Below are 19,794 nucleotides of genomic sequence, written 5' to 3'. Positions count from 1 at the left end.
CCCAGCCCATTGAGAGAGCATTGCATTGTGGATTTTGTAGTCGACTTGAGCTGAAACAGATTTCCACAACAATTTTCACATGATGCTACCAACCTTATAATAATGCCAAAATGAAACATTAGTTTAAAAAAAGCTATTGCTCTCACATATTAGTGTTATTTAACACTGTAAATTATAGGAATGAGTGTTTTTGGGTGGATTTTCTAAGAAAGGCTTTGAACGCCCTGGAGGGCCTGTGTTACAAAATGGTATCTGTTTTTCTCTATATGGTTTCCTTGACGCTGAAAATATCTAATTTTCCCCAGGTGTTGGTGACCATTTGCATATCACACCATGGCAGACGTTTTTTTTTTTTTATCTCACAAGTATAAGAATCAAGTGAGGAGCTGAGTTTAGGAGGTCATCATGGATTAAAAATAGTCTGTCTCCATTTTGGATTTAGAATACATGTAATCAATGTATTTTTAATTTGAATGTAATAATTTAAATGCGTGCATGATACAAATTATAATATTGTTTAAATTAGGCTATGAATTTTGTTATCAGGACAATGTATGGCTGTCTATATTGGTGAGTATACTGTAGATGTGGGCAAAACTATCAATGAATCAACAAGTCAAGGAATTATCCATTTAGGTTGTTCTTTGTGATTTCATTGTTTTAACTTATATGTAAGCTACAGAAGGAAGATTTGCTCCTCTTCTTCAAACATTGACAGCACATCTTTACCAACTCCCAGGACCATGGAGAACTCTACTCACTTCAAGGTGTTTAGGCTTGCTGCATACGGTGATATCGGACAATTGAAGTATTTCTACTTTGCTGTAGTAACTGTATTATATTTTGTCATCATTCTTGCCAATTCTTTCCTTATTGGAGTTATCTGCATTGAAAGAAGCCTTCATGAACCCATGTATCTGTTTCTATGTGCTTTGTTTGTTAATCAGTTGTATGGGAGCACTGGTTTGTTTCCTGCTCTCATGTTTAACTTGCTCTCTGACACACATGATATTTCCCTTCTTTATTGTTGTCTCCAGATTTATGTGGTGTACACATACGTTCTAACAGAATTTAGTAATATAGCAGTTATGTCCTATGACAGGTACATTGCTATTTGTTATCCTCTAGAATATAACAATATTATGACACCTAAAATAATTTCTGTCTTAATTCTACTGTCCTGGGTGTATTCTTTTTTCACCAACGCCATCGTTATCTCCCTGACTTTGCGACTGCAATTTTGTGGTAACGTTCTAGACAGAGCGTATTGTGACAACTACTCCGTAGTCAGGCTTGCATGTTCAAATACTATACTGAATAACATATCGGGTCTTCTTGTCACTGTGCTTCAATTTTCTTGTACTATATGTCCTACCATATATTCATATGTAAGAATTCTACAAATATGTTTAAAGTCTTCAAAAGAGACGAAACAGAAAGCATTTAACACCTGTACACCACATATAGCCTCTTTGCTGAACTTCACCTTTGGCTGTTTATTTTTGATTCTACAAAGCAGATATGAAACTGCACATCTTTCACCTATACTTCGCACTATTTTATTTGTTTATTTTCTGATATGTCCACCACTTTTCAATCCTTTTATGTATGGCATAAGGATGGTTAAAATCAGGCAGGCTTGTAAAAAGGTACTAGGCCTTAACTCAATATTACAAAAATAAACAATCAGGTTATTTTTTAGGGTTATGTGTTTTGTTACTTATAGTTGCTATCATTGAATCTACTAATACAGGAGTCATTTTGGCATAATTTCTCTGTAGCCCAAAAATTATTTAAAAAATTGCATCAAGTTTATTATGTATTGTAACTGAGAATGGTTTGTGTCATGTTAGCTAATTAACTGCATAACTATGGAGCATCAAAGGGAACTACCCTCCCTACCTTCAGGCTATGCTCAAACAGATGCTAAGTGGGATCTTTGGGATGACCCTACTACACCCCGACCCATTCTGCGACCTCTGGTCTATTGGCCCACCTAACGTTAGGACAGCTGTGTCCCTGCCCATCTTCCTAAAACGTCTGTCATCGTGAAAATGATTTATTTTGTTGCAGTTTTCAAGTTAATTTCCTGCAGTTCTACACATTTTGCTATGAGGCAGAGATAAAGGGAACATGAAGGTTGTATAGTGCAGGTGTTTCTGCAGTGTATATGCAGCGTGTGCTTACATTATTCTAGCAGGGATGGTTTATGACTGGTTTGTCTCCATTTGTAAGCCATTGCAATATCATAGCATTATGACCCCTTCTAATGTGAAGACGTTGTTACCCTTGGTATATTTTATTCCCATAACCATTTTCTCTCACTTAGCAGTTGATAAATTATCCTGTGTTGAAAGTGCACTGAGTAACCTGTATGGTATATGTATCATAGCAAGCCTAGTGGTTTTACTTTCTGTGTTAATTGTGCTCTCATATGTACAAATATTACTTGTTTGATTAAAAGCCTAAATGGAGTCACGAAAGTATTTTAATACGTGTGCTTCCCACTTGATCACTTTCATCAACTTCTCTGCAGCCACCCTTTTTTCTGTTATTTACAACAGGCACAGCACAGTAAACAGAGAGGTTAATGTATTAAAATCAGTACAGTTCATTCTGTTCCATAGCCGCGGGGGAAAAAACACTATGCCTGCGCTACATAAGGCTATATTGGTCTGTTAATGCAGGACTTTTGTGAGAAAAAAAGTTGGCCAAAAATATTCATATTTTTTAGTAACTCTGATTTTTCAGGGGGTGCATCACCCTCAGCACCCCTACTTCCTGTGGCTATGTTTTGTTCCATCACTGTTGCACCCTATCATATAGGGATTAGGACCAAGGAGATCAGAAATCTGAACCTAAACTGGTACCAATTATGACTTTAGATTGTACAGCAGCAGGGACAGGGTTACCGGTTTGAATCCCAGGACTGACAGGAATATCTGTCAGAATGTGAGCTGCCAGAACTGCTGGAAGAACTGAATGCTTATACTGTACATTTGTTTTTATCATCAACCTAATCATTTGTATTGCATTTTATTTCTGCAAATTCTTATGCATTTCCATTAAATGTATTTTACTGTCATACTACTGTAAAGCACTGTAGTAAAGTCAAATCAGGGATGCTGCTGTGTCACTGACCCTATGTTCTTCTAGCATGTCAGTGGACATGTATTTCAGTTTCAGGGGGGCTGGGGAAAGAGCAAAAGGATGTAAGGATGAAATAAGTTCTGTTTCCACAAATGGGCAGTAATCTATTCTTCTAGAAGTGAAGGATCTAGCAGATCTTTAGAAATACTGAGGAAATGTCAATTAGAAAACTGTTGGATTTTGTTTCTTGTCCTAGTAAAATACACAAATAACTTCCTGTAAAATAAAAGGGATGAATCCATTTGCTTGATCAAACAGTTTAGTCATGCTACAATAAACAAGACATTGCATTATTTATTGTAAATTAAAATAATTCCAATGCATTTTGGAGCTTCATATACAATGACGAAGATCAGCTCAATTCCCCACAACTACACTTCACCAAAAGACACCTCAGTTTGCGTTACAAACATAGACTTAGATAAACATTGCATCAGTGTATCTGTCCCATTATGGCATCTGTGAGAGCACTGGAAGCAACATTGAGGCCATCTCCATTTTGAAGTAGTCAATTTTCTGTTACTACTTCTACGAGTTGGCAAACAAACTGGAAGGGTGCATACTGCCACCTGGAGAGTGTTGTTTGAACAGGTAGAAAGACAAGGTTGGTGATTTACTGCCACCTGCAGTTATGGAATGTTTGCTCATAAGTATAATTCATTGGCTGATCCCTCCTGGTGACCTATAAGGAATTATGTGATCCTTCATTAACCCATAGGAAGTCCCACCCAGTTACTTCTTCAAAATGGTGAATGTCCTCAGTGGCGCAGCCCATGCTAAAACTGGCTTTTGGCAGCTACAGTCCTCTACCGATCTCTAAGGTTACAAACTTTTTAGACCGGCCACTGAGCTAAAGATGGACCAGCCCGTCTGGCATTTGCTCTAACTACCTGGCCCGTCTGTTTCTGCTTAATTCTTAAATGTATGTTCACACTTTAATTTAAGAATACAGGTGTTGTTTAATACCACTATACAATGATAATGTCCCTGAGAGGAAAAGCTTGTGGGGTGTGTTCGTTTTAACATGAAGAACACCTCTGGTACAGCATAACATATTAAGTCAGTGGTACCCGCGCGAGGGTTTGGAGGGGGGTCCCACCCCCAAAAAAGAAGAACATTATATATTATTACAGTACCAGTATAAAGTTTGGACACACCTACTCATTCAAGGGTTTATCTTTATTTTTACTATTTTCTACATTGTAGAATAATAGTGAAGACATCAAAACTACGAATAACACATGTAGTAACCAAAAAAGTCTTAAACAAATCAAAATATATTTTATATTTGAGATTCTTCAAAGTAGCCACCCTTAGCCTTGATGACAGCTTTGCATACACTTGGCATTCTCTCAACCAGCTTCATTAGTTAGTCAGCTGGAATGCATTTCAATTAACAGGTGTTTCTTGTTAAAAGTGAATTTGAGGAATTTCCTTCTTAATGCGTTTGAGCCAATCAGTTGTGTTGTGACAAGGTAGGGTTGGTATACAGAAGTTAGCCCTAATTGGTAAAATACCAAGTCCATATTATGGCAAGAACAGCTCAAATGAGCAAAGAGAAATGACAGTCCATCATTACATTAAGACATGAAGGTCAGTATATCTGACAAATTTCAATAACTTTTAACCTCTTAAGGATTGGACCCTTTTTTTTCAATTTTCTCCTAAAATGACATACCCTAATCTAACTGCCTGTAGCTCAGGTCTTGAAGCAAGGATATGCATATTGATACCATTTGAAAGGAAACACTTTGAAGTTTGTGGAAATGTGAAATTAATGTAGGAAAATATAACACATTAGATCTGGTAAAAGAAAATACAAACAAAAAAATATGCGGTTTCTATTGATTTTTTTGTTTTATGTTTGAAATGCAAGAGAAAGCCACAATATAATAATGCAGTTTAGGCGCAATTTAGATTTTGTCCACTAGATGGCAGCAGTGAGTGTGCAAAGTTTCAGATTGATCCAGTGAAGCATTGCAATACTGGACAATTTTGCATCATGTCTGCCCAAATGTGCCGAATTGGTCAATTGATACATTTTCAAGTACATAACTATAGAGAATATACAAAAATGATATGGTAATGCAAAATGTAAGGTTACACACTCCCAGGAATGTCATACCTGATGGATCATTAGCTTATACACACATTTTCACACATCTAGATGGCCGGGCGGGGTGGGTTTGGAGCCAGAGACAGCAGGGGTTCAAACTGTAGAACCCAGTTCCTACATTTGAATATAAAAATTGATTTTATCAAACAAAACTATGCTATATTTTATCTCTGGGACCCTTAGGATGACAAATCAGAGCAAGATTACTGAATGTAAGTACATTATTTACCTTCAGAGGTGAATGTATCAAACCAGTTGCCGTGAGAAGTGTTTTGCTGTTATGCACTCTCCTCAAAAAATAGCATGGTATTTTTTCACTGTAACAGCTACTGTAAATTAGACAGTGCAGTTAGATTAACAAGAATTTAAGCTTTCTGCCCATATAAGACATGTCTATGTCCTGTAAAGTTTGCATTACTGTCAACAGTCATGCTAATCACATTAGCGCACGTTACCTCAACTGTCCCGTATACGGGTCACCGATCCCGTAGAGGTTAAAGTTTCCTCAAGTGCAGTCGCAAAAAACCATCAAGCGCTATGATGAAACTGGCTCTCATGAGGACTGCCACAGGAAATGAATACCAATGATTTACCTCTGCTGCAGAGGTTAAGTTCATTAGAGTTAACTGCACCTCAGATTGCAGCCCAAATAACTGCTTCACAGAGTTCAAGTAACAGACAAATCTCAACATCAACAGTTTAGGGGAGACTGCGTGAATCAGGCCTTCATAGTCGAATTGCTGCAAAGAAACCACTACTAAAGGACACCAATAAGAAGAGGAGACTTGCTTGGGCAAAGAAACACGAGCAATGGACATTAGAACGGTGAAAATATGTCCTTTGGTCTGATGAGTCCAAATTTGAGATTTTTGTTTCCAACTGCTGTGTCTTTGTGAGACACAGAGTAGGTGAACGGATGATCTCCGCATGTGTGGTTCCCACCGTGAAGCATTGAGGAGGAGGTGTGATGATGTGGGGGTGCTTTGCTGGTAACACTGTCTGTGATTTATTTAGAATTCAAGGCACACCTAACCAGCATGGCTACCACGGCATTCTGCAGCGATACACCATCCCATCTGGTTTGCGCTTAGTGGAACTATAATTTGTTTTTCAACAGGACAATGACCCAAAACACACTTCCAGGCTGTGTAATGGCTATTTGACCAAGGAGACTGATGGAGTGCTGCATCAAATGGAGTGCCACAATCACCCGACCTCAACCCAATTGAGATGGTTTGGGATGCGTTGGTTTTCAGAGTGAAGTAATAGCAGCCAACAAGTGCTCAGCATATGTGGGAACTCCTTAAAGACTGTTGGAAAAGCATTGTTCATGAAGGTGGTTGAGAGAATACCAAGACTATGCAAAGCTGTCAAGGCAAAGTGTGGCTACTTTGAAGAATCAAACATATAAAATATATTTTGATTTGTTTAACACTTTTTTGGGTACTAAATGATTCAACATGTGTTATTTCATAGTGTTGATGTCTTCACTATTATTCTACAATGTAGAAAATAGTAAAAATAAAGAAAAACCCTTGAATGATTAGGAGTGTCCAAAATTTTGACGGGTACCATACATCCAAAAAACTAATGGCCTGCATTTTTTGCATGTTTTTTGTTTGTTATAAAATCGCTCTCTTTCATGTGCCATTGCACTCCATTCCATAGGCTGCCTCACTATTCAACCTGGACTCAGGGGTAGACGTAACATAGTAATTGTAAATCTGCTTCCTCCATTTAGTATATTTAGTATGATATGTTACGAATTACAATTTGTAACCTATAATACCAACCAACAAACTACCCACCCTCCTTTTCTTTTTGCATTAAGTAACCTTCTGACTTATGTAACCATACCAAACGTAACATATCATACATATTTGAGTGAACCGAATTTACTTTTACAATGTTACGTCTAGTCTATGAGACCAGGCTGCACTATTCTCAATTTCATCTACATCTAATATTATACGCCTATGTGTTAAATATTAAGCTATCTAAAACGACGGTAATTGATATGTATGGATGCATTTCAGATTTTTTTTTCCAGTAATAGGACCTAGGTCTACAGTAGCAGTAGGACATTTATTAATACAATTAATGGTTTAGCGTTTGAGCGAGTGAGAGAGAGAGGAGGATTTTGATAGCAGGCCCTGGTGCAAAATGACTTGCACTGCGTAATATGGCTGGTCTCATTGTGGATTTGGTTCCCCCTTTGCTGCTATAACAGCCTCCACTTTTCTGGGAAGGCTTTCCACTAGATGTTGGAACATTGCTTCGGGGACTTGTTTCCATTCAGCCACAATAGCATTTAGTAGGAACCCGCCGGTTTCCCCAATGTAGGTGGCGTTGCAGCAATTCAAGTTTTTGGAAATCTGATTGCGTAGGGCAGTGTCTCCTTTTTTGGGGCGTCTTATCCCTTGCATCGTTCGGAGTGGCAATCCACCTCTAGCCCCTTGTGGTAGCAGGGTCAAGGTTCGCTTTCCACGGTCTCAAAGATGGGGAGAAGGGAAGGAGAAGGGGAGACCATCCGTCCTTATCCTACAGGCAGTTGGATGTACCTTTATTACCGTTGTGTGTGCCCAGTGTTGGGAGCTCCGGACAGGCCTAAGTTGCTAGTGGTAGCGCGATGCACAAACGGCACGACAGAGGGGACCAAGTGGACCCAGGTTTGTAGATGAGCATCCATCGACGCGTGTGGTTGGTTGGTTAGTTGGTTGGTTGGTTGGTTGGAGGGCGGACAGAGGGGAGGCGGGCATGCGTACGGGTGGATGTTAGGAGGCAGTGTTGTTCCCAAGATGGCTGGGGACGTTAAAGGGCCCGTGGTTTCGGCAACCCTTTTGTTCCCCAGCTTGTTGCGATGAGTGATGGTTGGATGGGTGGGTGGGATGAGTTGCGTTGCTCCCTTGATTGATGTTGATGTCTGAGGCTTGGGTCGTAGACGTGGTGGGGCCGTGTTTTTCGGCAACCACGTGTCCCAGCCCAGGTCAGAGACCCCGTAAGGCCCATGGTCATGGTAGCCCTGCGTCTCCGGCCCAAGCCCAAGAAGTTACAGGGCCAATAGTTGGGGCAACACTGAGTATCATGTGGTGTGTTGTGGAGACGTTGAAGGGCCCATGTTTGTGGCAACCCTGTGTCTCAGACTGCAACTTAGAGGCAGGTGTTGGTAACGGGATGGGTGGCATTGTGGTGGTGTTGATGGGGTTTGAGGGTTTGATGTGTCGTTATCGCTTTGGCTGTGATTGGTTCCACTGCTGGTTTGGTATTCTACCCGCCCTGAGTCGTGGAGGGATTGTGATGCCCTTTTGTTGAGTCCGTTGGGTATAGTGGTGGCCAGCCAGGCGATCCAGTAGCGTTCCCTGCTGTGTCGTTGTTTGATGGTCCACTTGGGATTGTGTTAGAGAGCAGTCATGCGGAGTTGTTCGGAGTGGTGTATTTTAAGAAGTGGTTTATAAGGGGTGTGTTGGTGCGACGAAAGGTAGAGAAGTTGTAAAGATGTTGGGTGAGGCGGGTGTGTAGGGACGGGACGAGCTTCCGGTTGTCCTTTGCTCCTTCAGTTGTGGCATGCTCAGCAAAGTTTTGTTCATGTGTGCAATTTTGGTATTTTACACCTGTTCAGCTCCAGTTTTTACATGAACACATTTTTTCATTTAATTTAACTGGTCGATTATCCAGGGCGTGGACCGGAAGATGAAAGGAGAGCGGGTACAAAGAGATATTCATGGAGGAGACGAGGGCCTGGTGGATAAAATTCCCTGCGGCACCAGAATCCACTAGAGCGGTAGAAACAACACATGAGGGACAGCCAACCAGTGAAATGGAAACCGGGAGACGGATGATCACTGGGCCGCCCCTCTGCTCTCATAAATTCTGGGTTGTCTCTGGTGACACCGCTCTGCTGCGGGGAGGAGTGTGGACCCTATCTCCATGGGTTCAGGCTCTGCCTCAGGACGGCCAAAGGAGGGAGGTGAGTGGCGAGGTGGGCACCGGCGTTCACGAAGAAGGTTATCCAGACGGATGGCCATTGCGATGAGTGCGTCCAAGGAAAGGTTGTCATCCTGACACGCCTACTCCATCTGGACCTCTTCGCGCAGTCCTCTCTGGAATAGGGTGCGGCGCGCCGGCTCATTCCATCCGCTGGAGGCTGCCACAGTCCGTAAGGTGAGGGCGTACTCCGCAATGGTCTAGGAACCCTGATGGAGTTGGAGAAGTCACTCACCTCCCTCTATGCCCTCTGGAGGATGGTTGAAGACCACCCTGAACAGAGCCATGAACCTCTCGTATTAACCCAGCTCCTCCTCTCCTCTCTCCCAGATTGCCGTAGCCCACTCCAACGCCCGCCCAGTCAGCAGGGAAATGACTGTGGCAACCTTGGATCTCTCGATGGTGAGGGCTCCCATCTGATGGGCAAAATAGAGGGAGCACTGGAGTAGGAAGCCACAGCATTTCGATGGATTACTGTCATACTTCTCCGGAAGGGACAGTCAGGCATCGCTGACCTGGGCGGACTGCTGGGTGGGCTGGGAGACTGGCTCACTGTGACGACCCGTAGTAGGAGGCCCTCTGATAGTGGTATGAAGATCTTCTCTGGTGGTGTCGAGGCGGTGGAGAACCCGGAGGTCCTCCTCCATAGCCATACACAGTTGCACCAGCTGGTTGTGGTGTTGGTGGAGTAGATGACCCTGTTCGTTGACCGTCTGGAAGATGGTTTTATCTTCTTCTGCTTCCATATGTCAAAGTAGTATTCTGTTACGTATACGCCGGGAGTCAGGAAGCAGGTGCAGAAGGTGAGTTTAATAAAGATAAATGCCGATAAACAAAACATGAGAAAGGTACAGAACGTGAATAAAAACAATACTACCAAGTGACTGATGGCTAATGAGGACTGAATAAAGGGAGAGTAATCAAGGAAATAATGATGTCCAGGTGTGCGTAATGATGGGGAGCAAGTGGGCGTAATGATGGTTGCTAGGTCCGGTGGTTAGTAGACCGGCGACGTCAAGCGCCAGGGCGGGGGAGCGGGAGTAGGCATTAATAGGAGGGGGGGGGGGGGGGGGGGGGGGTGGTTTGTAGGCCTATGTCTACACCACAGCAGTCTAGAGAAAGATACCAGGAGATGTAGATCTACATCCTGTTTTAAAATATATGTATGCATATACAGTGCATTCCGAAAGTATTTAGACCCATTTACTTTTTCCACATTTTGTTACGTTACAGTCTTATTCTAAATTGGATTAAATATTTGTTTTCCCTCATCAATCTACACAATATACCGCATAATGACAAAGCAAAAACAGGTTTATAGAAATGTTTGCAAATTTATAAATAATTAAACAACTGAAATATTACATTTACATACGTATTCAGACCCTTTACTCAGTACTTTGTTGAAGCACCTTTGGCAGCGATTACAGCCTCAAGTATTCTTGGGTATGACGCTACAAGCTTGGCACACCTATATTTGGGGAGTTTCTCCCATTCTTCTCTGCAAACCCTCTCAAGCTCTGTCAAGTTGGATGGGGAGTGTTGCTGCACTGCTATTTTCAGGTCTTTCCAGAGATGTTCGATCGTGTTCAAGTCCAGGCTCTGGATGGGCCACTCAAGGACATTCAGAGACTTGTCCCAAGCCGCTCCTGATTTGTCTTGACTGTGTGCTTAGGGTTGTTGTCCTGTTGGAAGGTTCTCTCTGTACTTTGCTTCGTTCATCTATCCCTCAATCCTGACTGGTCTCCCAGTCCATGCCGCTGAAAAACATCCCCACAGCATGATTCTGCCACCACCATGCTTCAACGTAGGGATGGTTCCAGGTTCCCTCCAGACGTGACGCTTGGCATTCAGGCCAAAGAGTTCAATCTTGGTTTCATCAGACCAGAGAATCTTGTTTCTCATGGTCTGAGAGTCTTTAGGCGCCTTTTGGCAAACTCCAAGAGGGCTGTCATGTGCCTTTTACTGAGGAGTAGCTTCCGTCTGGCCACTCTACCATAAAGGCCCAATTGGTGGAGTGCTGCAGAGATGGTTGTCCTTCTGGAACGTTCACCCATCTTCACAGAGGAACTCTGGAGCTCTGTCAGAGTGACCATCGGGTTCTTTGTCACCTCCCTGTGCAAGGCCCTTCTCACCAAATTGCTCAGTTTGGACGGGCGGCCAGCTCTAGTAACAGTCTTGGTGTTTCCAAACTTCTTCCATTTAAGAATGATGGAGGTAATTGTGTTCTTGGGGACCTTCAATGCTGCAGAATTTTTTTGGTACCCTTCCCCAGATCTGTGCCTCGACACAATCCTGTCTCGGAGCTCTTCGGACAATTCCTACGACCTCATGGCTTGGTTTATGCTCCGATATGCACTGTCAACTGTGGGACCTTATATAGACAGGTATGTGCCTTTCCAAATCATGTCCAATCAATTGAATTTACCACAGGTGGACTCCAATCAAGTAGCAGAAACATCTCAAGGATGATCAACGGAAACAGGATGCACCTGAGCTCAATTTCGAGTCTCATAGCAAAGGGTCTGAATACTTATGTAAATAAGGTATTTCTGTTTTATCGTTTAATACATTTGCAAACATTTCTAAAAACCTGTTTTCGCTTCGTCATTATGGGGTATTGTGTGTGTATTGATGAGGAAATGTGTTTATTGAATCCATTTTAGAATAAGGCTGTAAAGTAACAAAAGGTAGAGAAAGTAAAGGGGTCTGAAGTTTGGACACACCTACTCATTCCAGGGTTTTTCTTTATTTTTATGATTTTCTACATTGTAGAATAATAGTGACGACATTAAAACTATGAAATAACACGTGGAATAATGTAGTAACCAAAACAGTGTTAAACAAATCAAAATATATTTTAGATTTTAGATACTTCAAAGAAGCCATCCTTTGCCTTGATGAGAGCTTTGCACACTTTTGGCATTCTCTCAACCAGCTTCACCTGGAATGCTTTTCCAACAGTCTTGAAGGAGTTCCCACATATGCAGAGCACTTGTATTGCTTCTTTTCCTTCACTCTGCGGTCCAACTCATCCCAAACCATCTCAATTGGGTTGAGGTCGGGGGATTGTGGAGGCCAGGTCATCTGATGCAGCACTCCATCACTCTCCTTGGTCAAATAGCCCTTACACAGCCTGGAGGTGTTTTGGGTCATTGTCCTGTTGAAAAACATATTATAGTTCCACTAAGCGCAAACCAGATGGGATGGCGTATCACTGCAGAATGCTATGTTAGCCATGCTGGTTAAGTGTGCCTTAAATTCTAAATAAATCACAGACAGTGTCACCAGCAAAGCACCCCGACACCATCATACCTCCTCCTCCATGCTTCACGATGGGAATCACACATGCGGAGATCATCCGTTCACCTACTCTGCGTCTCACAAAGACACGGCGGTTGGACCAAAGGACAGCTTTCCACCAGTCTAATGTCCATTGGTTGTGTTTCTTGGCCCAAGCAAGTCTCCTCCTCTTATTGCTGTCCTTTAGTAGTGGTTTCTTTGCAGCAATTCGACCATGATGGCCTAATTCACGCAGTCTCCTCTGAACAGTTGATGTTGAGATGTGTCTGTTACTTTAACTCTGTGAAGCATTTATTTTGGCTGCAATTTCTGAGGCTGGTAACTCTGATGAACTTATCCTCTGCATCAGAGGTAACTCTGGGTCTTCCTTTACTGTGGCGGTCCTCATGAGAGCCAGTTTCATCATAGCACTTGATGAACTTTTCCAGATTGACTGACCTTCATTTCTTAAAGTAATGATGGACTGTCGTGTCTCTTTGCTTATTTGAGCTGTTTTTGACATAATATGGACTTGGTATTTTACCAAATAGGGCTATCTTATGCACACCACCCCTACCTTGTCACAACACAACTGATTTGCTCAAACGCATTAAGAAGGAAAGAAATTCCACAAATGAACTTTTAACAAGGCACACCTGTTAATTGAAATGCATTCCAGGTGACTACCTCATGAAGCTGGTTGAGAGAATGCCAAGAGTGTGCAAAGCACTTTGAGATAAGTCCTGTAGAATGAAAGGCACTTTACAAAGTTAATACAATTATTATTATTAACCCAGAAGAGGTTCATGACTTTGAATTCCTTACTTAAAGATATGCAAAACTGTCTGGATCGATTGACAACAGTGAATAAATTGATTTAAATGTGTAAAAGATAAGCCCACCTCATTGCCCACCATAAAAAAATAAGATGTTTTATTGTTACATACACCGGATAGCTGCAGTGAGATGTGCTGTTTTACAGGGTCAGCCATAGCAGTACGGCACCCCTGGAGCAAATTAGAGTTATGTGCCTTGCTCAAGGGGTACATCAACCAATTTTCACCTTGTCGGCTCAAGTATTCGAATCAACGATCTTTCGGTTACTGGCCCAAAAATCTAACTGCTAGGTACCTGCCACACTACTATTATTTCATCAATCACTAACGGAAAATGGACAATGTCAGTTACATACAAGCTTGGTGATTGTGTGATAATTTGAGGGAGAAATCTAGGGAAATACTATACCATGAAAACCAACTAAATGCATGTCATGTTTTCTAAAGGCCAGCTGTTCAATGTAACATAATACCTGTGTTCCAGCTATCTGACAGATGACCTCTAGCTTTGGTTTTCCTCTGAAAACCTGCTGCCTAATTTGGATGACTTATTCTGTCCTAAAAATGTCCAGGTAATTCCTTGATAATAACAAATATTTCGTTTTTATTGAGAAATCAGAGGACCAAATCAAATCAAATCCATTGTTATTCGCCACATGTGCCGAATACAACAGGTGTAGACCTTACAGTGAAATGCTTACTTACAAGCCCTTAAACAACAATTTAGTTTTTTAAGAAAAGAAAACAAGTGTTAAGTAAAAAAATGGATAAGTACAAAATAGAAAATATATAATAATTAAAGAGCAGCAGTAAAATAAAATGACAGTAGGGAGGCTATATACAGAGGGTACCGGTACAGAGTCAATGTGAGGGGGCACCAGTTAGTGATACCTTTCTTGAGATAAGGCATCTTGTTTTTCCTGGGTCACTGTGAGAAATGTTTGACCCACAGAATAAAATAATACAGTAAGGGCAATGATGATGTGTTGTATGTATAAGACACATTGGTCATGTACTCCATCCATCCTGTAAAAAGCTGTAAAAAGTTTTGGAGTTCTGTCAATGAAAATGATGTGTGAAACACAAGTAATTAGTTTTACTCCATCCATACTTTACCATGGGGAAAGCAGAAACCAATAACAAGAGCATAATAAACATGTTTATTGAGTCATTAGGTACCAGGTCATTAGTCCACTCTATCACCTCGTTCCCTGGGAACCAATTTATACAGCTATTAACCTGTAGAGACCTGAGGGGCTCTTGGAGAGGCACGACTGTTCTTGGTTGCATCCCAAATGGAACCTTATTCCCTATATATATTTCCTATTCCCTATATTGGCCAGAGTCCTCTGGTCTAAGAAGTGCACTATAAAGGCAATAGGGTGCAATTTGGGAGTCACCCCTTCTCTCATCCCCTCTGGGAGGGTAGGCCCTGAAAGTGTACTGTAGGCCTAAGGAAGCCTAGGGTGACAATAAGGGTCCTCACTTTTACCTGAGCAGGAAAGCTCTGGGCCTAGGTTTTAGACTATTGCTTGGACTAAGGCTCCTGAGTTATTCTCTGTTTTCCCTGGTTAGATCATATGGTCAGGAAAAACTACAGTGCCCTAACTATGTAGCCTGGGTATCAGTCTGTTTGTGTAAACATTCCACTCCTTGTCATTTCATACATGACAAGGAGTTGGAATGATGGCATAAACAGATCTGGGGACAGACTACCAAAGATTACCTCTCCTCAGACTGTTGTGTATCAAGGTAACCCCTCAACAGTACTCAAATACCTGCCTACAGTGGTTGGGAACAAGGCTAAGGACCTGATTCTCCATTGAAATTGTGTTTTAGTCAATGATTATACTTAGTCTGGGTCCGGGAAACCGTCCCTTTGTCAGAGGCTTTGGATTGGTTTCACTGAACCATGTCTTTATTGTACATGGTGCACATACATGAGAAATCTAGTAGTAGTAGTAGTCCCCTGTAGCTCAGTTGGTAGAGCATGGCGCTTACAACGCCAGGGTTGTGGGTTCTTTTCCCACGGGGGGCCAGTATGAAAATGTATGCACTCACTAACTGTATGTCGCTCTGGATAAGAGCGTCTGCTAAATGACTAAAATGTAAAATGTAAATGTAGATCTGATAGTGTTGCCTGCATGTCCAGCGCTTAAATTTAGCCTAACATTTAAGTGTTTTACCAAGTACAACACAAAAAACAATATGACATGAACAGTTGCATTGATGAGTTTTATGGAAACATTACAATAAAAAACAAGGTCTGCCAAAGCAAAAACCTGATAAACATTAATGAATATAAATGAATGAATATCCAACTAGTCAGTGACAACTGTGTGGCATTTGTGACAGCAACTATGTGAGCTTATTACAGTATTATAGACACCATGTCTTGGGATTCCCTATGCTCTTCTATGTAGAAGAACCTCTTACATTCTAATGACTCTTCTGTAGCTTGTCAACCTCATAGCGCAAAACATGATACATGTGCATCTCAGCTTATCGTAGATAGCTTTTAATAGTTTGTATCGCAAACAATTTGGACTCTACAGACGTTTTTGTAAAAAGACCCGGCCCCTTCCGGACCCGCCCTTATCTCACAAACACTGCGCTAGCTCAGCCCCCGTTAATCACACAGACTAATTGTATAAAAAGGATGCAGAAGAAATATAAAAATCAAATTGTACAACCCAGAAGTCTGTAGCTCAAAAACACAATGTTTAAAAGTCCAAAATGTGGCAGCGTTACAGTGGGACTCATTGGGTAATGATATATACACATTGATTCTTGAAGAATATGACTTACAAATGCGTCATGAGCTTGATTCAACTGACGTACCCCGTAATTGAACTGTCGAACAACGTAAATGTAAACAAACACTGTATAACCTCAAAACATGGTTAAAACAACAATTGTGATATCATGGATGTTCAGTCCTTGCATCCATAGCTCTGTCTATGAATTTCAAAGTGTTTACATTTCTCTAGGCCAATCCTTCAGCTTTTTAATTGTTTCAACTGCAGTTCTAGATTTAACCTCTGCGGGATCGGTGTCCCTATACAGGGACGTTTGCTGCTCAATTTGCGATATGTGACTAGAATGGCGTTGTAAACAATGACAACGTTCTGGGACATTGACATGTCTTATATGGGCAGAAAGCTTAAATTGACCAATTCTGAAAATTTGGGAAAACTCCTGGCAGACTTGATACAAAATATTGAGTAGTAAATTAATTATTCACTGGATCACTCTGAAACTTTGCACACACAATGCTTCCATCTTGTGGACACAATCTAAATTACAACTAGATTCCTGCATCACTCTCTGGCCTTTCTCTTGCATTCCAAAGATGATGCAAAAAAACATGTTTTTTTGTTTGTATTATCTTTTTCCATTCTCCTATATTAATTTCAAATTTCCACAAACTTAAAGTGTTTCCTTTCAAATGGTACCAAGAATATGCATATCCATGCTTCAGGTCCTGAGCTACAGGCAGTTAGATTTGGGTATGTCATTTTAGTCGAAAAGGGAAAAAAAGGGTACGATCCTTAGGAGGTTTTAAGGATGTGTATTCTTCTGATGTGCTGTACTATCCAACCAAACTAGTCTCTTTAATTAAGAACGTCAGTCTGACCATGTGAAACAGTATTTTTTCCTTTACTGTCCTTGCCCAACAGAGGTTTGAACCAGGTAACCTCTGAACACATCGGCAACCGTCACTAGCGCACACTGCTAACTAGCGAGCCATGTCACATTGCCTAGACACGCCCTGTTTAATCTACTATTCTCTATGAATTATTGTATTTCCATAGAACTTAAAGGAAATATTCACCCATTTTGAATGTTATATTGTTTTTGTGCATCTCTGAGGGATGTTCTATCAATTCCCTGGGTCATTTCATGTTTTCATGTGTACAGTATCTGAGTTATTGGCGTTCAAGCAGGCAGAAATATGACGTAGCATTGCGATAAAGCCGCTCTCACTACACTGGAAGTTAATAGGAATACGACTTTTAGATCGTAAAAATGTCTATCATACATGTCAGATTTCGATACTGGCCGATGTCATAACGCGGGAGTTTGACTTCTCTCGAATGAGCCATTGGTCATATTTTTGCAACATTCCAGTCCCACTTTAAATGACTTTCATCATAAAGCCTTCATAATGCCCTCATAACCACTACATAAATGTGTTAGTATCAATAACCGTATCATGCTTTATAAAGGGTTCATAAATGTGGCATTACACCTATGTGAAAATCACCTATGTCAAATGTGACATAACCCACTATGTCGAATATGATATAACCATGTGCTTTATAAAGGGTGGCATTTTGGGTCAATAGATTGGAATACGCTCTAAAGTGAAGTCATGTTAGTCACATTACACCTAATCTCGTTCCCAGACACTTCCACCCAAATGTGTGGAAGGTCTAGTGGACCAATGCATCAAACTTGGTCTTCATTAGTTAGGGTTAGGGCTAATATCACATTTTAAGAAGATAAATTGTGGAAATGGACAAGGTTTAGCCATAATTATGACCTTTTTACTGTGTTAACTAGTGACGATGACAAATACTTTACTCAGTAAGGTCACTCCTATAGAATTTTATGGTCACTCCCACTAAGGCCTACTTTGAATGGTAGATATATATCAGGCTTATATGTGCTGTGTGTTCAATAGCCTGGAGACGACATTACACCAAGAAACACTTACCTTGATAAAAGCCCCCAACCTAAAGAAATTGAATGTGGCTTTCTTCTAGAACCAAGTTACATGTTCCTCAGTACACAAAAATGCACACAACAGAAACGAGCCATACCTTGCAGTGTTGGGCACATCAGGTCTTTGACACATTCACTCACTCCCCTGCTGAAAGATCAGCCACAAAATGTTGACACCATTGTAACAGGTTTTAATCAAGCCCTGGTCTCCAGAAGAGGAATTCCTGGTATGGTGGTCTAAGGTTGGGCTACTCCAAATCATCTTGGCTCTGAAACACACACAAGCTTTGCAGGTCCATCAACCCATTTAAATACCTCTCACCCACCCCACACTAACCTGTGGATCAAGAGAGAACCATAAATCAGCATAATGTTAATAACCTATTTATTGACACTTTATGTAGTGTCTTGTAATACTTAGTTTGAAGTGAGACACCTTCGGTCATTCATAACACATCCATTAAGACTCTATATCGCATGACGCCGTACTTAATTTAAAGTCAGACAGGAGTGTGATTAGTGTAGCTTGTCCCTGAGCTGGCGGACGAATGGTGCTTGCCCCTCTGCCTGCAGGAGGTACTGCATGTTGGTTCCAACCTTCAAAGTAACAACAAAGAAAGTTAGCAGGTCTGTTAGGATATGCCTTTGTCACACCATCTGGATAAGGGCATTTCTGTGCTGCGCCAGAAACTCTAAATGGGGAGATGGGAACTCTCTTCAATTCGTATTATTATATTCCTCTTTCATTTACAAATCTCATGATTTGACTATGAGACGTGGATGTATCTAAGGGGATTTTTATTTAGCTGAGCCTGCTAGCTAGCTAACAAAATTTCGGCTAGTTAGCAATTGTTATAAAGTGACCGAAATGATTTGAAATAATGACTGAGGTAGCTACAGTATGTAATCTCACTCAACACTTAACTACTACAAACTAATTTAAAATCCAATAAATAAAGGTTAACTTACTTGTTTTTCGCTGTCGAGTTGGCACCACAATTGGGCATTTGATTTGCGAACTCATCACATTATCAGCGTCTCGTCAGCAACTCAAATCAAATCAAATTTTATTGGTGACATACACATATTTAGCAGATGTTATTGCGAGTATAGCGAAATGCTTGTGTTCCTAGCTCCAACAGTGCAGTAGTATCTAACAATTCACAACAATACACACAAATCTAAAATAATGAAATTAAGAAATACATCAATATTAGGACGAGCAATATCGGAGTGGCATTGACTAAAATACAGTAAAATAGAATACAGTATATACAGTGAGCTCCATAATTCATTGGACAGTGACCATTGTTTTGTTATTTTGGTTCTGTACTCTAGCACTTTGAGTTTGAAAGGATACAATGACAATGAGCGTGAAGTGCAGACTGTCAGCTTTAATTTGAGGGTATTTTCATACATATCGGATGAACCGTTTAGAAATGACAGCACCTTTTGTACATGGTCCCCCCATTTTAAGGTACTACAAGTATTTGTTAAATTGGCTTCACAGATGTGTGTCGTTAGGCAGGTGTATTCATTTGTGTCGTTAGTGAATGCAGGAGAGCTGTTGATGAATAGTAATGATTCTAGACGTTGCTATTGCCTTTGGAGGTTGTTATTGGGGTGTGACAACATGAGGAAGACAGCAGTGTCGATGCAAATGAAGTTGGCCGTCATAAGGCTCAGAAATGAAAATCA

At 41.1% G+C, this 19,794-nt stretch overlaps 1 protein-coding gene across 1 annotated transcript; it reads left to right on the top strand.

Annotated features, from left to right (window-relative positions):
• Positions 1 to 743: 743 nt before the first annotated feature.
• On the top strand, positions 744 to 8,330 carry LOC311105783 (olfactory receptor 6E1-like; the record flags this gene model as incomplete). Its single annotated transcript, XM_084147985.1, has 2 exons — positions 744 to 1,515; positions 8,248 to 8,330. The coding sequence occupies 2 exons, from the start codon at positions 744 to 746 to the stop codon at positions 8,328 to 8,330; spliced, it is 855 nt and encodes a 284-aa protein (XP_084004111.1).
• Positions 8,331 to 19,794: the final 11,464 nt, after the last annotated feature.

This window comes from Coregonus lavaretus (genome assembly GCF_964263955.1).
Source record: "Coregonus lavaretus genome assembly, chromosome: 30".
Lineage (NCBI taxonomy): Eukaryota > Metazoa > Chordata > Actinopteri > Salmoniformes > Salmonidae > Coregonus > Coregonus lavaretus.
Note: the sequence above shows the minus strand (reverse complement) of the source record. Positions and strands in the feature narration are given on the sequence as shown.